Raw genomic sequence first — 20093 nt, 5'->3', positions numbered from 1 at the left:
GTATCCGCAATGTAAAGAAGTTAAAGACCGCTTAGAACATCTCAGTTTCATTTGGTCGTACTTCACGTTAAATAATTCATGCTTACAACATTATGCGCTCAGAGATGGAGTGTACAGTAAGGAATCTCGTCATTATTGTGATTCCATTTTTCGTGCTCGCCATATTTTGTGTAACATTTCTCGTTCTCTACTTAGTGGAAAGAGAACGAGTTTATGACTGTATGAAAACTAATAATAATAATAGTAAATAAATAACGCTGTATAAATAAGTTAAACAACAGTTAGAGAATCGAATTAAGAACGGTGAAACACATTTAAAAATGGTAGTAATTATACAGGGTGACTGCGAAATATATGCAATAATTTTAACCATGGCATCCCTTACCTTAATAGTGTCGAAATAGAAAAAACAAATTAAAAATCGAATGGGGCAAAACCCCCATGAACCACCCTCTATACGAAGTCACTGATCCACCTTGTAAACATTAGGTGGAAAAACGTACGAATAAAAACGATGTAAACACTTTCAGTTTCAGTTAAAAATAAAATCGACTTTTTGGTGGTTATCATTCGTTCATTCATGCATTCATTCGTCATTAACGGTCAGTGTGAAAGATTATTCGTTGTAGAAAAAAATGGTGGTTCTGACCGATTTTTTGTAATGCTTCATGATGATCGACTTTTTATTATGACGGATGTTTGGTTCTGTCACGATTCCACATTGTTTATTAGAACAAAAATAAGAGCAACTTAGAATACTACCTCTTTATAAGAAATATTGAAAGTGTTGGCGTTCACAACACTGCGGTAACAACCATTTGGACTAAATTACACAACGTGGACAATTAGCGGGCTCGAAACCATGCACTTTTTGAATATGGTATGGATCTGGCCTTGTTCTTTTAATGTACGATGCACTACAAACTGTGAAACTCCAACTTCAGCTGCAAGTCGGCGAGTGATGATGTGGGGCTCTTCTTCGACCCGTTCCAAAATTTGTTCTTCAGCATGCAGTATTCTTTCGGTCCTATTGTCGTGAGTTTGAAGCTCGAAGGTACCATGAACTTGGAGATGCTGCACCACTGACGCAAATGTTCGCACACACGGATTGCGCGATTTGGAAAGCGTTCGATCCACAATTCGCGGCCATAAATATCAACACACTCAAAATTGGTAAATTTACCATTGTCAAACACAACCAACTACACCAAACGCTAGTAGTAAACTGCTACATGACTGCCCGTATCGTCTTTTTGCACCTTCCTTATCAGTGCACCTTTTTTGTGATTCTTAGCCCAAGTCGCTCTGTACCATTCATTGTAGTAATTATGCAGGTCACGAAACACTACCAGTAGCACGTATAACAATTTATCTAAATTTCAAATAATTTTTTCCAGACATTGCTGCCACTTAGGAACGTGAAATTTACACAGAGCCATAATCTTATTGTGAGCTTTTCCCATTTTTTTTGCACATATTTCGAAATCACCTGTATACCACTTTTTTGGTCCGAGCTGAATTATTTCCCGAGGTCCGAATGGTCGAGGGAAATTGAACAAGAAATAAATTAACCAATAACAACCGAAAGTAAAATTAAACTTGTTTTTTACAAAAGATGCTCAAAATGTTCTCCATTTACTTCTTGGCAGTAAAAAAGACGCTGAATAAAATTTTGCGACCTGTATATTCCATCATGGATCTCATGATGTGGCTATGATTTATTCTTCAGTCCAACTGTGAGTGAATTCAACAAAGATCATGTTATTCTTTTGGGTGATTTTAACACTCCATTATTAGTCCAGTCATTTTAGGATAAAAAAGGGATCAGTCTCGGAATGAGAGATAATAAGCTGAATTTTTGTATATACCTTAATTTTGGCGTTTTAAAAGTTGTGTCAAAAGTCTCATAAAATCTCGTGTCTGCGTCGTAAGTTACTCAGGGTCAAAGATGAAGAAAAATCGTTTTTTGCGATTATCTCGGTTTCTATTGCTCCAGTGATGTTAACATCTATTATCATAATTGTAGAGCACAAAATTTGGGACAAATTTTATTTGAAATATTTTTTCATGCGCTCAATCGTTTTTGAGATAGAGAGCAGTGAGCGCGCAGCGCTCATCCATACGCACTGTAATGCAATCAACCGTGAATATCTATGAATACTACCTTGAATTTTGAAAAATTTGTATTATTTATCAATTAATACATTGTATTTAAACATTTTACATATTTTCAACATATTCATTGAATAATACTTACCTACTTTGTGTAATTATAAACGCATTTAATGAAATATTTATTGTATATATCAATTTATTTATATCTTTAAAATGTGTAAGGTTTTAAATACTTATTTTTCTATCATGATTATAACTGGAAGGTCTGGAAATAACGATTCAGGGCACCGAAGATGATAACGATGAAACAGAAATTCGCGAACGTCCAGAAGATGACGGTGAAGAAGACGAAAATTAATACATTTGTTCTTTAAATTATTAAAGATTTCTAGATTGTCACTGCAATTCAATTTCAATAGTAAGAAATGTACAGGTACTGAGTAGTTAATAAATGGGGCTGACGTCACACAAGCTCCGTGTAAATCTTATGGACTTCCGGTCTACTGAAACGGTATCGCTCTCCTTGTCTAACACGTGGCGTTTTTGGATCCCTGTTTGTCGTCTCGCTCTCGCTTATTGTTGTAATGGAGAGGTGTGTGTGGTGCGCGCGCAGGATGGAAGATGGCGCCACCGCTGTATCGCGCGGCGCTCAATTTTTAAATTTATGAAAAAAAGTTTTTTTTCCTCGTCTTTATGCGGGAATCGAACGTCGTCCGATCTCGTGCTAACCGTCACCTCGGCATCTCGACTATCGCAGGGACCCTGAATGGAGCGTATTGTCAATCGTATTTATGCGTGTGTGTTTGTATGACCTCGAGTGGAGGAGGGGCCGCCGAGTCGGCCTTTTCCTGCAACCACTGTGTTAGAAAAATCAAGGGAATGACTCATTAAATACGGTCATAATTTATTAATGAACCAAAATATTTCAAATGAGCGTCCCCAAATTTTCTTAACACAAAGCGTGTGGCCGTGTACAGGAAGTGTATGTGGTGTTTCTAAATTTCGCATGCACCATTTATAACATACAAATCAGAGAAAAAAAACCTCCATAATTTGTTGATTATTTATTGATAATATAGGTTACAGGTATATGTATTATAAATCATAACAAAAAAGAAAATATTTCAACACATACAGAATCAGCTTCTTATGAAAAAAAAAGTTATATATTTTTCATTCGTTGACAATTTTATAATGACCCCAAGGCAAAGTTTCAACTACATTATTGGGTAATATATATCGTTTATTGTCCGATGAATCGAGTGCTTTTTTATGAATTTTTACGGTAAAAACTTGGTGGTTTTTCGACTGGATTGTATTAAAAGTGCAATTCTGATTTACTTCATTAAATAAACATTTATAAAAGTCATCAAACGTAATATGCTTTATGGCTGTTTTACCAACACCTTTAAGTTTTCGAACGCTACTATCTTTTCCGTCGATTTTGAAGCCGTACACTTTTGATTTAAGCGATACAAATTCGGTCATTATTTTACCACATAGTTCATCTTTAAATTTTCCTGGTACCTTTTTATTCACTTGTGGAATACCCCACTGATTATCGACAGGCAAATCTGAAGTGTCAAATAACAAAGATGCGTAATCTCGAATTATATGATAAATATCGGTTGTATCTTCTTTACGTAAAGTTGTAAATTCGTAAATGAAACTGTCGGTATCCATATATAATAATTTGGAAGCGAACCAATTTGATAGGTCTTTTTTGACAAAATTATAATGAAAATCGTACATTAACGTTTTTGATAATTCTAAAATTGTAAATCCTACGTAAATCGGCTTCTCGAAATTTATAGTTGTTTTATTCAATTCAACAACAACCAAATCTTCGTTTATAATTTGCGAACACTTAAATTCTGGCAAAGAGATATATTTTCTAGGGGTAAACCAATTGTTTGCTAGTTTTATTTTACGTTTCTTTCGATCGTTTTCCAGTGTTTTGCCATAATTGGCATTTATCATCAATTTAAAAAAGTCTTTTTCAAAAGCAGATTTGGCTTGCATTCGTAAATCAGTATTGAACATTATATATGGCTTTAACCAAGGTTTTTGTGAGAATTCTAAAACACGATGTATTTTTATCACTTTCAGACCGAAATGCACTGTTTGTCTTAAGTTCTCAAGATGAATTACGTATTTAGTTTTGTCGCATAAAGTGCATAATAATTTCTCTGAATTATTTTGCGAATTAGGAGGCATCTGATGTTCACAACAAAATGGTAATTGTTCATGTAAATCATGAAGAGACTGCGAATATTCCAAATCAACTTCTAAAATACAACATTTATCAGCAGTGTTTGCATAGCATGTATTTATATCTAGACTTTCAATTTCGAAATTATCTAACCACCTAAAATGATCGTATGGTAAACTCTGGCACTGTGCCCATCCGTAAAGATTACATACGTCCCAATAAATTAGATATTTAGTATCCAAATTTGGATCATATGACGAACAATACTTATTATTGGCTTTTGAATATCGACATATAGATTGTGATATACCACCTCTTAAAGCTTTTTCAATGAAAAGGGTCATATCGATATCTGTGAATAATCTGAGTTTAATTTGTGTCATTTTCAAAGCAGCAGCCCATGATAAGCCAGGTGCTGTAAAAAAACCGGCAGCATCGAGTCCATAATACTTCATAGTCAGATTTCTAAAATTTTCAAAGCAGTCAGCTAAAAGCAATACGTCGAGTTTCAAATAAAACAGGGCGTAATCACTTAAATTTTTAATAGAAAATTCATCCCATATTAGTTTAGCGTGAGCATAATCTTCGTCTGATATGTGTTCATCGTGCAGACTACTATAAAAATAATGTTTTTCAGGCAGTTTCGTTTTCGATAATTTATCCCAACAATCTAAGTACTCGTAACAAAACACTTGTTTTCGTGTTAACAATGGAAAACTTTTTACATCAGAAAAATATGACTTTGTAATTAAAAGTTGATCGGGAGTTAGATTTTTAACAAGAGAATCTAAGGACGAAGATAAAAACCTGTATGAATCTAAAAATGTAACTCGAGTTTGATTGAAATAAGTCGAAAATCCAATATATTTTTCCATATTTAATGGTACCAAATTGACATAATTACTACGAGCCAATTCCTCAATAAAAAGATGAGCGTCATACCCACTAAGATTATGTAAAAAAACGGGTATACTATAATCTTTTTTGCATTGTAAATTACAATTTTGACAATACGGTGCTATATATTTCCCTGTAAGATGATCATGATGGTGGACTTTTGGATTGGTTTCGCAATAAACGCGACCGCAGATAGGACATTCCATTGACGAATTATAATTTAATTTTTCCTCGTCCGAAAGGGGCAACATTGGCAAATCTCGCGTGCGTAGAATTTGCGTCATTTTGTTAATTTCTTTCTGAAGTTTTGCAATGAACCAAGAAGCCGGTGTTTGATCATTTGGTGAACTGGCAATATAACTAAAGAATGTATTTAAACTATTGTCAAAAGAACAGACACTCGTGAACGCTACACTGTAAGGTATATGTCGATATTTCATCGGATGATCATTACCTTTAATTAACAAACATTCAAAATCTGCATAAATAACAAAACCTTTTTTAAGAAGCGCTTTGTAATTTGAAAATTCTAAATGAGCACTAGATTCATCAGGTAAAGTAATCTTAACTGGAGAAAATAATTTACAATCCTGCTGATGCGACTCGTAATGTGATTTAAGGGAGAAATGATTTAAACATCTATCGCAAATGAACATTTTCGCTTTATGAGCCGAAATATTTCTTCCACAAACTTTACTTAAGTCGCTAATAAGACAATAATGGCCATGTTTGGATCGAGTCTTTTTTAAATATAATAAATTTATGTGATGGTTTTTTACATTTTTTGTATGATATATAGGGCCTTCAATTTCATGCGTTTTGTCATTGACCGTGAACACGTTAATTGATATGTTAGAATTTTGAGCTTCAAATTTAGGAATACTTGATAACTGAACAGGCATTTGTACACCACGTAAATTTAATATATCGTGATAGTTCTGCGGATAGGCATCAGTACGTTCATAATTACTATCTTTACAGGGATAAAGACTTGCAAGTACCGACCATACAAAACAAAGACGATCAGTATTCATTATATTAATAATGCCTCCTTTCTTTTTCAATTCTGTTGGCAACGGTATGTAGATTCGGCCGTTTATTGGAGTGTACTTGTTGAACGCAACCATTAGCTGACATATTTTCCGTAGACTCCATCCAGATTTAGATTCTGCGAATTCTTCCATCTGTAATAATACCATACCTTGTTATTAAGTGAAAAAAAAAATCTAAATAACTTACTTTGGTTTGAATAATTCCAGCTAAATCGTCAATAGATTTCTGAATGTCGGTCGATAATAAAATCATAGTGTTGGGTGTGTTGAAATACTTCAGGGACACTTCTCCTGTCGATGGAATTATGTATTCACAAGACATCTCGAAATTTAGTTTAATCGCTGTCATCTTTTTGAGAATATTTGTGATTCTTGAAAAAATTAACGGGCTGGCGTCGTGAAAAAATCGACGAATATCAACAAGATTCTCATCTAAATTAACAACTGCTCCTGTTCTCACGCGACCGACGAAAGCTGATTTTACCTAAGTAAAATTAATGTTTCTTATTTGATACTAAGGGGAATGAATAAAACTTACCTCTATCCAGCGAACCTTACTGTTTCTTCTCTTTTTACTATTACCGTATCCAATTTTTTCATTCTCGATTTTTGATTCGATATGTAAATTTAATCCTTTGATACGTGCTAAATAATTTTCCAATCTTCTTTTCTCCCCAACACAGTCAGAATTTCGCAATACACCATTCACGATTCGTAGATTTTTTCGATTCAATTTTAACACTTTTTCTAATTTCTGGACGTTGTTGTTACACAGTTGCATCATTTTGGTAACAGAATCGATCATTTTCTCGATTACTTCTGTTGTAGCTGATTCCATTGTGAAAAAAAAAAAACACCACTAAGTACTAACACTAATAATGCTGATTAAATATAAATTGATAATAATTATATTGTTACGAGCTGTTTTATATCTGCACGATTTCGTAGAGATGCGCTGGGTTGCTCTTTCCAGTGTCCTTGGTGCCATGATATACCAAAGCCAAACAAAGAACGTCCTCATGGATAGATTCGATCAAGTCATCGGACATATTATCTGCCATCCTTTTTGGTAAAAATATGACACCTTCTTCGAGTTCCACAAGGACACAATCACCAAATTTTCCTTTAACTTTTTTCACATCACAAATCGGGTATTTCTCACCAATCTTTAGCTCATCGGGATTTAATTTCGGTTTAGTTTCACATTTCCCAATTTTGTTCAATTCATTCAAACTAGCAGCCATTTTATATTTTCGCTGATATGAGAGTTAAGATTTCACACGTAGGTACTGCACGCAAGTGAGTCGCGAATATGAATAGATAGCTCTATTATTATTGTTATTCATTATTGTGGTAGGGAATTAAAACAAAGACGCTTTTATTTATTTTTTATTCATTTATTTATTTTATCATTCAGCCTACAAATTCTTGAATAGTACATGTCTGCAGGAAAAACGCTGAAATAATACATTTAATAATTATTATTAATCGTTCGATGCGAGATCAGAAAAAAACTTGAAACTTTTCCGTGCTGGTAATTTTGAAAATTACATTTGTTATATATATGTTAACAAAAATCTAAATTTAATATTAATCGGTTGATGCGAGATCTGCAAAAACCTTGAAACTTCGCTGTGCTAGCAGTTCTTTCATGCAGTGTAAATTAGCAGTCGTAGCATAATAAATTTTTTCAGGTGGGACATATTTTAAGTAACGAATCATATTATTATAAAAATTACAAAATTGTAACTCTTCTAAGAATTTTAATCTATAACATATTGTTTCGTCTAATGCTATGATTTCACGGCAAAGCGCTGGTCCTAAATGTAAAACCGTATCGCCTCTTCTCAATTCGATGACTGTTGGTCCACTGCAAAAATCATGTGATGTTGCAATGTTCAATTCGAAACCGTCGAACTGAAATTTCTTAGGAGCATCACAGTCCAAATTCGATGTTTCAAAATGTATTTTAATTAAAATATTCAAAAACTGCACAAAACACTTCCAGTTTTCTGTAGTAAATGTTACACAACGATTTTGCCAGTTCAGAATTTTTACGACATGTAAAAAATCTAGCACAACACTTAAGCCAGTAGAAATGCGAAATAAGGGATTCGTCAATTCATATTTTTCTTCAAATATCGAATTTTTCTCATGATTTAATTCGTCGTCTCGATCAAGTAACGGAAAGTCATCATCTATCGAAATAGTACGGGAATCGAAATTGATGCTGTTAACGTTATTTCTTGCTTTCGCAAAAGTAGGACAATCGCATGTTGTGTATTCACTAGCACTTTTATCACGGTGCATGCTTGAAATGCAAGCACCTTCGTCCATGGCTGAACGTAAACTAACACAAATGTTCATTTGAATCAAGCTGATAAAATAATAGACCGTAAGTACTAACTTTTTCTAAGATAACAAAAACTCTGCACATGTCAACAAAAAAAAAAACTTCAATATTAAGTTCCACAAACAATTTTATTTAAGGTAATTTTCCAATCAACCAATTGTATATAGTCTTACAATTTTCGTAACTACATACACATGCTGTTTTCTGTCCGTTTATGTGGTGCGTACAATTGTACGGTATACACTGAAGAAGGTGTGGAACGTCCAGTGTGTTTTCCAAATTTATTAGACGAATTCCATTATATTGTCCAAGGTTGAATTGGAGAAAGTGTTGTTTGATGTGTCCTTTTACATAGACCGTGTCTACTTGATCCTGTATAATATGTTTGTATAAAATATTCGGGACCTCGTTAGAATCTACGATGCCGTCGTTGTATCTCAGATGATGATGATTGTTTTCGAACCATCGTATATGTTTTTTAATTTTCGGATCAAGATCTTTAAACGGCTTGAGTGATTTAATCCAATAATGCGCTACATACCGACCATCCGTGAATGTCATCTCCTTCGGTATAAATTCAGGAATACAAAATCCCTGCATATCTATTACCAGAAACTTCATCTTGTTCAGACTGTCAAACCAAGACTGATAAATTTTTTCGATCTGTGTTCAACTTTTAATACAGGATTTAAAATTTGTTCAGTCCTCAGAATACGTAAACGAAATCTATCTCTATCTGCAGCACATTGTATCCATTTATCACCTCTTCTGGCTTGAGAGTAAGCGTATGACCAATGACACATATAATGAATAGTTGGAGGTGCTTCAGAGAAACTAACACTTTTTTTCATATTAAGAATTGCACTTTTTCACTTTTAGGTCTATATTCAATTATCTTATCGTGTATAATTAAACAATAAGCCTTGGTCGATTCGGGAAAATTTTCATGACTTTCAAATTCTAACTTTATGTCTACCACTGACGCTTTCAGAGGTTCAGGTTGTTTTGAACAATCAATTACAAACAGAGGTGTGTTGGCAAAAGTAGAGTAGTCAATTATTGGATCGGCAGCAGAATTTCCAGTCAACTGTTGCACTAAATTCATATATGCCGTATATGCTGATAGATACTGATTAGATGTAAAATCGAGACTATGATCTGCATAAGGATAAACACTTGAACCCACCCATGCTTGATATTTTCTCAAGTTAATATGGCTGAATTTCGCAACATCTTTTTTATGATTGTCTTTTATGTTTGTTTGGAATGCGAGGACGATGTATCTGGGCGTTTCCAAATTTGTCGTTGTTTTAATACTCCAAATTTCTTTGTCAGTGCCTGTTTTTAACTTTGGTAATTCATGAAGTTCACATTTTCTGTAACCTATAGTTATAGGTTTATCGGTTTGAATTTTCGGCCATAGCGTTATTTTCGCTTTGTCGCTGGGATAAATGTGCTTTGCTTGTATCGACACGCTATGCACTTTTATGGTTGCTTTCTTTGCACTTCCAGTGACCATATACGCGTTATCATCATTGCGACTGCGTACAAGTCGTATAGAATGATGTCCAAACATAACGTTTCTATAGTAAAAGAATATACCAAAAATATAACTAAATGGCACCCATATTTCAAATTTCTTGGTTTTTTCGTCTTGGGTAAGTATTGTATGGCCTGTTGCATTTGGATTCCAACCGGCTTGTATAAGATTCTTAGACTGATTTGCTGAATAAGCACAATAATTATGAATGGTTGTTGTAGTACCAGGATCTCTTATTTTTTCAACTTCTTTGCCATTAAAAGAGTAAATTATGGATTCAAACAGGTAAAGACCTGCATTATTTGTTAATTTACATTCTCCCGCAACAGGGGTTTCTGTTTTTTCACTTTCTATAGCAACAGGTATTGTAGTAGTTGCTTCTTCTTTTAGTTCGCCAATAATGCGAAGTTTCGAATCACTCATGCAAATAAATGCATCAGGTTGATGAATGTCAATTTGTATCTCATCACTGTTATTAAACGATTGCACGTAAGGATAATAAGTACGTTCCTCTTCTCTATCTACGCTTTGGTCTATTGAGGGGGATTGATAGATATCCAAAATTTCTGACATTGTAACCCAAGGAACGTAGAATGTAAACGCTGTACGGTGATAGTGTCTTCATTGGCGAATATCTGTCAACTAAAGATGCGATCCTAAATGACTTCTTATTTATATTACGTGTGTTATTGCGAAATGTAAGACCCATTAATAGTTTTTAATTCCAATCGGACCACTACTTCTTCACCACGAAAGTTGACGGGATCTGAGTTTTGATCGATCAGTTTGATGGTTATTTTATCAATGACGTTTTTGTTAATTAATGGCAAATATAAAGGATGCATTGGTTCGATATTTATGGCATATCCAGGATCTACTGTTGGAGAGAATTCATAGAGGGTGTGACAAGGTAGGCCAGCGTAAAATGAACCTGTCACAATGTTACATTCCACTCGAATTGACGTTACTTTAATAATATTTACAGGCATATCAGACTCGTGTTTTGTATTCGCTACTAATACTTTTTTAGAGAAACCCAATAAATTTCCTAGTGTCCCTTCTTTACCAAAATCAATATTGTAGATACTTTGTAGTTCTGCTTTCAATGTGTTATTATTCGGTTTCAACGAAAAAATTTGATCTCTCGATGTTTTAGTCGATCCATTGATATGTTCTTGGATGTAACGTTCCAGATCGCTTATTTCATAGCTACCTGTCGGAATAATTAATTTCTTTAGATCCACATCTTCTTTCTCTTTCGAGTTTGACGACGATGAAGAATAATAATAATAAAGTTTATCATTTACTCCGGTTTCGACGTTAGGTATGCTATTATATGTGAATAATCCTATTAATCCCAAACAATAATCGTAATTAGGATTTAATTCCACAGGTGGATATAAATCAGCTTCTAGGAAGCTACCGTGACCTTTTAGTGTGAAGGTTCGACTCATGACTAAATAAAAACTAGTTTTGCTTACAAATTTATTGAATCAAGAACTGCAAACATAAATGTCCACAATTGTATCCTAGATTTTGGTATTTATCTTGATTATATAGTATTCTACAATTATTTAGATAACTTACTAGCTCTGAACACGGTTTCAGATTACCGAAACTATCAAAGTATCGTATAATATTGTTCGATTTCTTATAGGCTACCCAATGAGTTCCACATCCATGTTTTGAATCCAAATTTACAATACCAGATTCATGTTTTCGAGGACCATCTTTTGGCAGATCATCTCTCATGAAAACGTCTCGAAAATGTGGAATGTTTAAGAGTTTTGCGTACTTCCGTAGATCAAAGTCCGTGAGTGCTCTTTTGGGTAGCCTTATTGGAAATTTTTTCCAAACTTTTTGAGAAAAAGTCCATAACCTTTGAGATGTTTCATCAAGTATAAACCATCGCCCTGTTTACCTATAGCTATAGCTTCCATTTGTTTGTTATGTCGTTCAGATTCTTCCAACGCTTTTTTCGCCGCTTTAGCATCGTTAATCGCTTTAGCTATACCTGCGGCCCCTCCTGAGATAGCACCTATAGCCGATAAACCAGCAAATATTGCAGGTAAAATTGGTAGTATACCACCTATTTTAGGCAGTGGTATTATTCGTGGTATTCGAATGCGTTTTTTACCACCAGCTTTTTTCACCGCTACACGGGCTGTTTTTAATAAGGTCGACACATCATCAACATCATTAATTTGTTTCTTCAATTTTTTTAACACAGCTTTTTGAAGAGTTGTTTGCGTCTGCGGTTTCTTCTTCTTCGAATTCTTTCTTTGTAGTTGCAAACTCATCCCTAACTTTCTTTTAACTTTCATTGCATTCGTTACGAACCAAGCACTTGCTTTTTCTCCTAACGAAGCGTCTGATGCTTTGACACGTGCCCAAGCCTTGTTTTCTAAAATTTCGTCTGCTTTATGTCTTTCTTTCAGATCTTTAGTTCGTGAATATGCGATATCGTGCTCTTTACAACTTCTATCTAGCTCGTTAATTCCAGGGTCGCCGCGTTCAAGCCTCTTCGCAAGCTTAGTACCCGGACCGCAATATTGATAACCAGGTAAATGTAATTCGACAGGTAATTTGTTAATGAGACTGTTAACAAGTCCTTTACCTTTGATGACTAACATTGAACTGAACAATCTTTATAAAAACGAACACTGTATATATATTTATGTTAGTATAAACAATGAAGATCGTTAAGCAGCACACGATCCTGTCAGTGAAGAATCACGATATTTCTGAAACAAAACTACAACCATCACGACATGGGGAACTCTTTCCTAATACCGTTCGTGCAATTATAGCAGGACCATCGGGTTCTGGGAAAACTAATATTCTGCTATCCTTGATTTTTGATAAAAACGGATTGAAGTTTGAAAATGTGTATGTTTATTCGAAATCGCTTTTTCAACAAAAGTATCAGCTGCTGCAGACGGTTTTAAAATCAATCAAAGGAATAGGATATTTCCCATACGATGAAGACGCCAAGATTGTGGATCCTTTTAATGCAAGACCAAATTCGATTTTCGTTTTTGATGACGTAGCATGTGATAAGCAAAATATTATAAGATGCTACTTTTGTATGGGTAGACATAGAAATATAGATTGCTTCTATCTTTGTCAGACCTATACTCGGATTCCCAAGCATTTGATACGCGACAACGCAAATTTTTTAATATTACTACAACAAGATGAAATGAATCTGCGACATGTTCATCGAGATCACGTGGGTACAGACATGACGTTTGATAAATTTTTCAAAATTTGTCAAGAATGTTGGAAGGACAAATTTGGATTTTTAGTAATAAGTAAAGAAAACAATCTAAAAAGCGGACGATATCGAAAAGGATTTGACAGTTTCATTAAGATATAAAGAGAGAAACATTAATTTCAACGATCCAGTTTCAATTTGAATAGGTATCATGAGCGACGTTAAACTAAAGCGACGCCTTACTGCAATATCTGATGACATTAGAACAAAACATAGGGCTTTGAAGTTGGGAATACAAGAGCATGATGAATCACTAAATAAACTATTTCAACCTATAGTGGAGCCTATAAAGACAGTTTCCATGAAATTAGAAAAGAACCAGCTCCAACAACAACAGCAGGCTTTCGAACAACTTCTCGAACAACGACGAATACATCAAGAGCAGCAAAACCAACAACGCCAACATTTAGATAAATTGCAACAAATACAAGAGCAGTTACCACTACTCAAAGAAGTGCTACCAACAAGAAGTACTACTGCTAAATCTGAAACAGAATTTCCTGAAGTATTCGAATCAAACGGACAACGTCGCAAAAGTTATGGACGTGAAGGCAATCGCAAGGACTTGTTGTTTCAACGACATTTACCTATGAGCGAAGAGGTATTTGAAGCAAAACCCGAGGAGACGAACGAAGATGACGATAAAGATGACAATGATGAAGGAGAAAAAACGAACCAACAAGTTAAAAATGAACAATTTACGGAAGAGGTTTTAAACAACTTTATTGAACAGTTTCCTGACGTGGCCCAATTATATGTTATGCAAACATTATTACAGAAAGGCGACACTCTATTTGGACCAGTCATAAATCCAGCTACCAATACCTTTTACTTTGGTGACTCGTTGTTGCATATTAACTCAAATAGTGATTTTACACTCAATGATAAATCGTTCACGGGTACTGAAGGATTGTATCAGCTATTATTTAATACACCCGAAAACATCGACAAGAACATAGTAACCGAGAATGATTTTCATAATTATAAGCAAATGTTGGAAAGTGCAAATGTTTATCGAGCAGGAACAAATCTTCGAAAAGAAAAAAGAACAAGTTTAAAATTCCTTGACGTTATAAAGCCGCTTTTCTCAAACAGTCCGAAAAAAAGAAAATCACCTAAAAAGTCTACTAAAATCACTCCCGTGAGAACTAGAATCTCGACGCGTAGTACTACTAGTAGCACATCTAGTAAAAAAGGGGGTGGTGCTTATAAGATTTCTCATAACTATCCTGTGGAATATGTTTATTGGGATGACGTGAATGAGCTGGTACAACGTCTCAACCTGCTACATGCTGCAAAGAAAGCAGGAAGTGATTGTCATTTGAATGAAATTAGAAACATCGAAGAAGAATTACGAGAACTTCATGTTATTGTTTAGTTTAATCATGAGTGTCGACAAGTTCGGTCGTTCATCATCATCATCAATTTATAGACTATACAGAAAGCGACAACTTTTTGAACATCCAAGAAATACAATACGCTACACTGAAGACGGCAATTTCGACATGGAAAATCGTAAATTGTGCAATGTTCAAGATCCGATCGAAGAAACGGACGTAACGACCAAAAAGTATGCCGATAAACTTCACGAAAATGCCATTTTACGAATCGATAAATTCGGCAGTGTCTTGACAGATGCGAAAAAAGCTTTTTTGAAAGCTGAAATAGATTTAAGCAAAAAAGTATCTGATCTAGATAATCAAATGACCATTACCGTTGATGAAATCGATAAAAAGTGGATTAAGATGTTAGCTGACTACGAAAAATTGTCTAATAGATTGAAACGATTACAGAAGGATCCTGTGCCTGATGAAAAGATTAAAAGACTGCAACCTCGAGCGGTGCAGTCAAAATGACCTCAACCACATTCAGGGGTTTATCTCGATTAATAAAGAGATCGCAAAACGAATAAACAAACGCCCAATAAAAATAATAATAATTGAGCATTGTCCTCGTACTATACACGATGGTTCGAAGTAAAAATGTTACTGTAACCGACACGAAAAAACAAGTGGTAGACGAAATATTTAAACTTGCGAGAAAAAATTTTAAAAGACGACACACGGTTATAAATGGATTTGACGAACTATGGCAAGCTGATTTAGCCGATTTTCAAAGTTATGCAAAAGAAAATCATGGTTATAAATATGTCTTAGTTGTTATTGATTGTTTATCTAAATTCTTATGGATGAGACCTTTAAAGACAAAATCCGCATCTGATGTCAGTAGAGCTATGGAATCAATATTGAACAAAGGAAGAAAACCCACGCTCTTACAAACCGACCAAGGTAAAGAATTCTTTAACGCACAATTTTCTGATCTAATGAAGAAAAATAAGATTATCCATTATCATACGTACAGTGTAAAAAAGGCGGCTATAGTTGAACGTGTAATTAGGACTATCAAATCAAAATTATATCGTTCATTTACTTTAACTGCTTCATACAATTGGACTAATAAATTAGAAAATATTAATGCAGAATATAACAAGACAAGACATCGCATAACTGGAAAAAAACCTATAGACATCAATAAACAAAACGCTCATGAAATTAAATTATATGGTATTAATCCAAAAGCTGAAACTAAACATAAATTCAAGGAAGGAGATATAGTTCGTGTCAGTAAGTTTAAACATATATTTGAACCTGGTTATAAACCTTCATGGAGTACTGAATTATTTAAAATCTCTAAAGTAAACGCTACTAATCCTACAACTTATGTTTTGAGAGATTTTCAAGATCGACCTATTAAGGGATCTTTTTATGAGCCAGAATTACAAAAAACGAAAAACATTGATGTCTTTCTCATTGAAAAAGTACTGCGACGCAAAGGAAAAAAATTATTTGTCAAATGGTTGGGACTACCTAAAAACCAACAGACGAGCTGGATTTCAACAGAAGATTTGCGTTAGTATCTATTAAGATGGCACAAAGTCCAGACGCTATCTTGCAACGAGCTATTCATTTCGAAGAGACAATCCGACAAATACGCGAAATAGTAAAAATCGAATTATTAAAACTTCAACCTCTTCAGCTGCTAGACGTCTTTCCGATGTTACCTAATTTTTATACAAAGGATAGAGACATCAAGGGTTCTTTGCCATGTGTAGAACATTATAATTTTTGCCATGAAGATGTAAAAGATGGACCACCTTCAACGAAAAACCAATGCCCAGAGTGCTTAATCCAACGACAAAGCTGAAGAAACGAATTACTGCTCTATTCATATTTAAGTCAATATATGTAACTATGAAAACATGACTTCCTACCTATAATTTGTATAGACCCTTTTAAAAATAAAATCGCAATAAAAACCATTATTATTATTATTATTAAATATTCAATCTATTTTAAAATAGTATTTAGTTCCCATACGCTGTGCATGCGAAATTTTAATGTGCCAACTGCACCGTGTGTGATAAGCTGCAGGAAAAGGCCGACTCGGCGGCCCCTCCTCCACTCGAGGTCATACAAACACACACGCATAAATACGATTGACAATACGCTCCATTCAGGGTCCCTGCGATAGTCGAGATGCCGAGGTGACGGTTAGCACGAGATCGGACGACGTTCGATTCCTGCATAAAGACGAGGAAAAAAAACTTTTTTTCATAAATTTAAAAATTGAGCGCCGCGCGATACAGCGGTGGCGCCATCTTCCATCCTGCGCGCGCACCACACACACCTCTCCATTACAACAATAAGCGAGAGCGAGACGACAAACAGGGATCCAAAAACGCCACGTGTTAGACAAGGAGAGCGATACCGTTTCAGTAGACCGGAAGTCCATAAGATTTACACGGAGCTTGTGTGACGTCAGCCCCATTTATTAACTACTGTACTGAACAAAGATAAAATTAAAATACATTAACTCGTTTTACTTCCTTAAATTTTTACTTTGAAAAAATTAATATAACTTTTAGATATATAATAATATAACAAGTATAATATATTATCTAATATATAAAAACTTACACATTTGAAAGATAAAGTACTTAATAATTTTTCTACTTAAAATCTACTTTCAATAAATTAAGATATACATACAATAAGTATTTCATTTAAAGAGTTTTTAATTCCAGAAAGTAGGTAAGTAATCATTATCATTAAATGAATGTATTGAAAATATGTAAAATGTTATTAAATGCAATGTATTAACTGATAAATAATACAAATTATTCAAAATTAAAGGTAGTATTCACAGATATTCACGGTTGATTGCATTACAGTACGTATGGATGAGCGCTGCGCGCTCACTGCCCTCTATCTCAAAAACGATTGAGCGCGTGAAAAAATGTTTCAAATAAAATTTGTCCCAAATTTTGTGCTCTACAATTACGATAATAAATGTTAACATCATTGGGGCAATAGAAACCGAGATAATCACAAAAAACTGTTTTTCTTCACCTTTGACCTTGAATAACTTACGACGCAGACACGAGATTTTATGAGACTTTTGAGACAACTTTTAGAACGCTAAAATGAAGGTATATATATACGAAAATTCAGCTTATTATCTCTCATTCCGAGGTTGATCGCTAATTTGACTGGACTATATTTTGTTTGTAATTCTGACAATAGCAACAGTCTTTTAGCACAAGCGTCAATAACTTTTCATTTAATTTCATAATTTGTCTCAATATACTCTTGTAAACATCACTTACAATCGCGTTTTGGATCTTGTATTTTCCAGTGACAACTGTTTGGTTGACAGATCTAACCTACCACTTGTTCCAGATGATTCATTTCATCCATCTCTAGATCTCTGTCTTACAATCTTTTCTTTGAATTTTCCAAAATTTCAATTAAACACTACGGATAAAAACTTTAATTTCAGAAAGACCATTTTTTTAGAAGTTTCTAAACATCGAGTGGGTCATTTTAAATACGATCAATGACATTAATGTAGCTTATGGTATTTTTGAAAAGAATATTTCCAAAATTAATACAAACCGCAGCAGTAAATGGAGTTACCCTCCTTGGTTCAATTCTGTGAAAATATAATGCATTGAATAACTTTAAAAAACCTAACTCTTCTCATTATCACAATTTATTTAAGTTTTCTCGGGTTCTCCTTAAACAAATCCTAAATCCTAAAAAGTTATAGAATTTTATACAAAATAAAAGAGGTAATACACGCATTCCTGAGTCAGTTGTTAATGCTTTTAGTGATTAAGTATTTTAAGAATATATATGTTACCTTAAATCGGCTGTTAATTTATCACCTCTAACCTTATTTTCTCACTCACTTGTTATACCACATTTTTCGATGAAGAAAAGCCTTGAAAAAAATCTAAAAAGACATTCACAGCAGGCGTTGATCAAGTTCCAAACTTTCTCTTAAAAGAATGTGGCAGATCTTCCCCACAAAACTTTTCCATATTTTTAGTTTAATATTAAACAGTTCTCAAATGCCGATTATTTGAAATAAATCATAATTGTATGTCCAGTCTATAAGAAAGATGGTTTAGATAACACAAAAAACCGCCGTCCTTTTTCCTTGTCATGCAACTTTGAGAAAATATTGAGACTGTAGTAATTCAACATATTTACCAAGAACTTGAACATGCCATTTCGCCCTATCAACATGGCAAGGATCAATTCAGAATATCATGCTTATTCGTTGAAAGTTATCTCCAATTTTCAAACATTTTTTTTATTATAAATCATGTTATCCGTTTTATACAGTTTGCTTTTTTTAAATAACGGTGGTTTTTGTAGACGGTTTAATGTGTTAAAAACAGAGTAAAATTTGTGCTCAAATAATCTGTCATAAAATAGCTGAAACTAAATTACAACTGGCACTTTTTGTTAATTCCACCAATCGTTTTTACCGCGTCCATAACGCGCTGCAGGCATCAATCACTTTTTCAAAACGCGATCGCTAATGATATTTTTGGTTTATCTAAATAACATCTTTCATATTTTCGCTCTCGTAGGCGATTTTGGTCTGAGCGGAAGATTTCAAAGTGGTTTGCGTTTTCCTTTTATCTTTAATTAAAGTCCTTGGATTTTTATTATCGCGTGATAGGTAGCGCTTTGTATGAACCGACTGCCTATCTTGTCCGGTTTCAGGGCTTTACGCTAAATCAAAGTCAATTGAAAGTGCCGTAAATTTTCACATTTTTGTGATTAGTGCCGCACCGTTACATGTGTGTTAACGACGGCTGGTTGGCGTTTAAAAAAGGTCACACACTTTATTGAGTTATTTTCGTTTCATTTTTTGGTAATTATCGCGAGATCTTTCACTTTTTTCAGCATTTTGTGCTTTACATACAGGAAATACAATAAATAGATTTCGTGAACAGAGTGTTTCGTGTTCCTTTTAAAAATCGTTACTGACCTTATTTTTGCTTTATAGGCGGGATAAATTTTAGTTTCATTCATTAAATTTCTGTGCGGTAAGTGAAATGCAATTACAAGTTAAGCACTTCGGATGGGTGACCAACTTGGATCGCCCGTCAGCGCCAATAAATTTGTGTTTTAGTTCGACACAATTTATAACAAGCTTCATTTTCGTATAAAACACGAGATATATGCGTCCCCTTGTTTGATGGTTACTGATAAAATTATCACTTTTGTTTTTTGTTGTTTAAAACGTTTTAGATTGACCCTGTTGGTCAAATTAAGTGTTTATACAGTAAT

The 20093-nt window shown here is 34.2% G+C and overlaps 2 protein-coding genes across 4 annotated transcripts in view; one reads left to right on the top strand and one right to left on the bottom strand.

Annotated features, from left to right (window-relative positions):
* Positions 1–20093, top strand: part of LOC135126960 (syntaxin-binding protein 5) — a 220811-nt gene that overhangs the window by 102962 nt on the left and 97756 nt on the right. The gene's annotated exons all lie outside the window — the stretch shown is intronic.
* LOC135126767 (uncharacterized) lies at positions 2689–7719 on the bottom strand. The gene is made up of 5 exons (XM_064052896.1): positions 6815–7719; positions 6464–6760; positions 3643–6408; positions 2928–2963; positions 2689–2877 (listed from the first exon to the last, which is right to left on the bottom strand). Exons 1-5 carry the CDS (start codon positions 7112–7114, stop codon positions 2689–2691), a joined length of 3588 nt encoding a protein of 1195 aa, XP_063908966.1. The 5' UTR covers positions 7115–7719.

This window comes from Zophobas morio, unplaced genomic scaffold (assembly GCF_036711695.1).
Source record: "Zophobas morio isolate AGI-343-1 ecotype UQ-CSIRO unplaced genomic scaffold, CSIRO_AGI_Zmor_V1 ptg000011l, whole genome shotgun sequence".
Lineage (NCBI taxonomy): Eukaryota > Metazoa > Arthropoda > Insecta > Coleoptera > Tenebrionidae > Zophobas > Zophobas morio.
This window is presented reverse-complemented; position numbering and strand designations above follow the sequence as displayed.

Coding starts and splice junctions, on each gene's coding strand:
- LOC135126767 (XM_064052896.1), bottom strand. CDS start 7,114: ATGGAATCAGCTACAACAGAAGTAATCGAGAAAATGATCGATTCTGTT. Junction 6,761..6,814: donor GTAAGGTTCGCTGGATAGAG/GTAAGTTTTATT, acceptor AATTTTACTTAG/GTAAAATCAGCTTTCGTCGG. Junction 6,409..6,463: donor CTGGAATTATTCAAACCAAA/GTAAGTTATTTA, acceptor GTATTATTACAG/ATGGAAGAATTCGCAGAATC.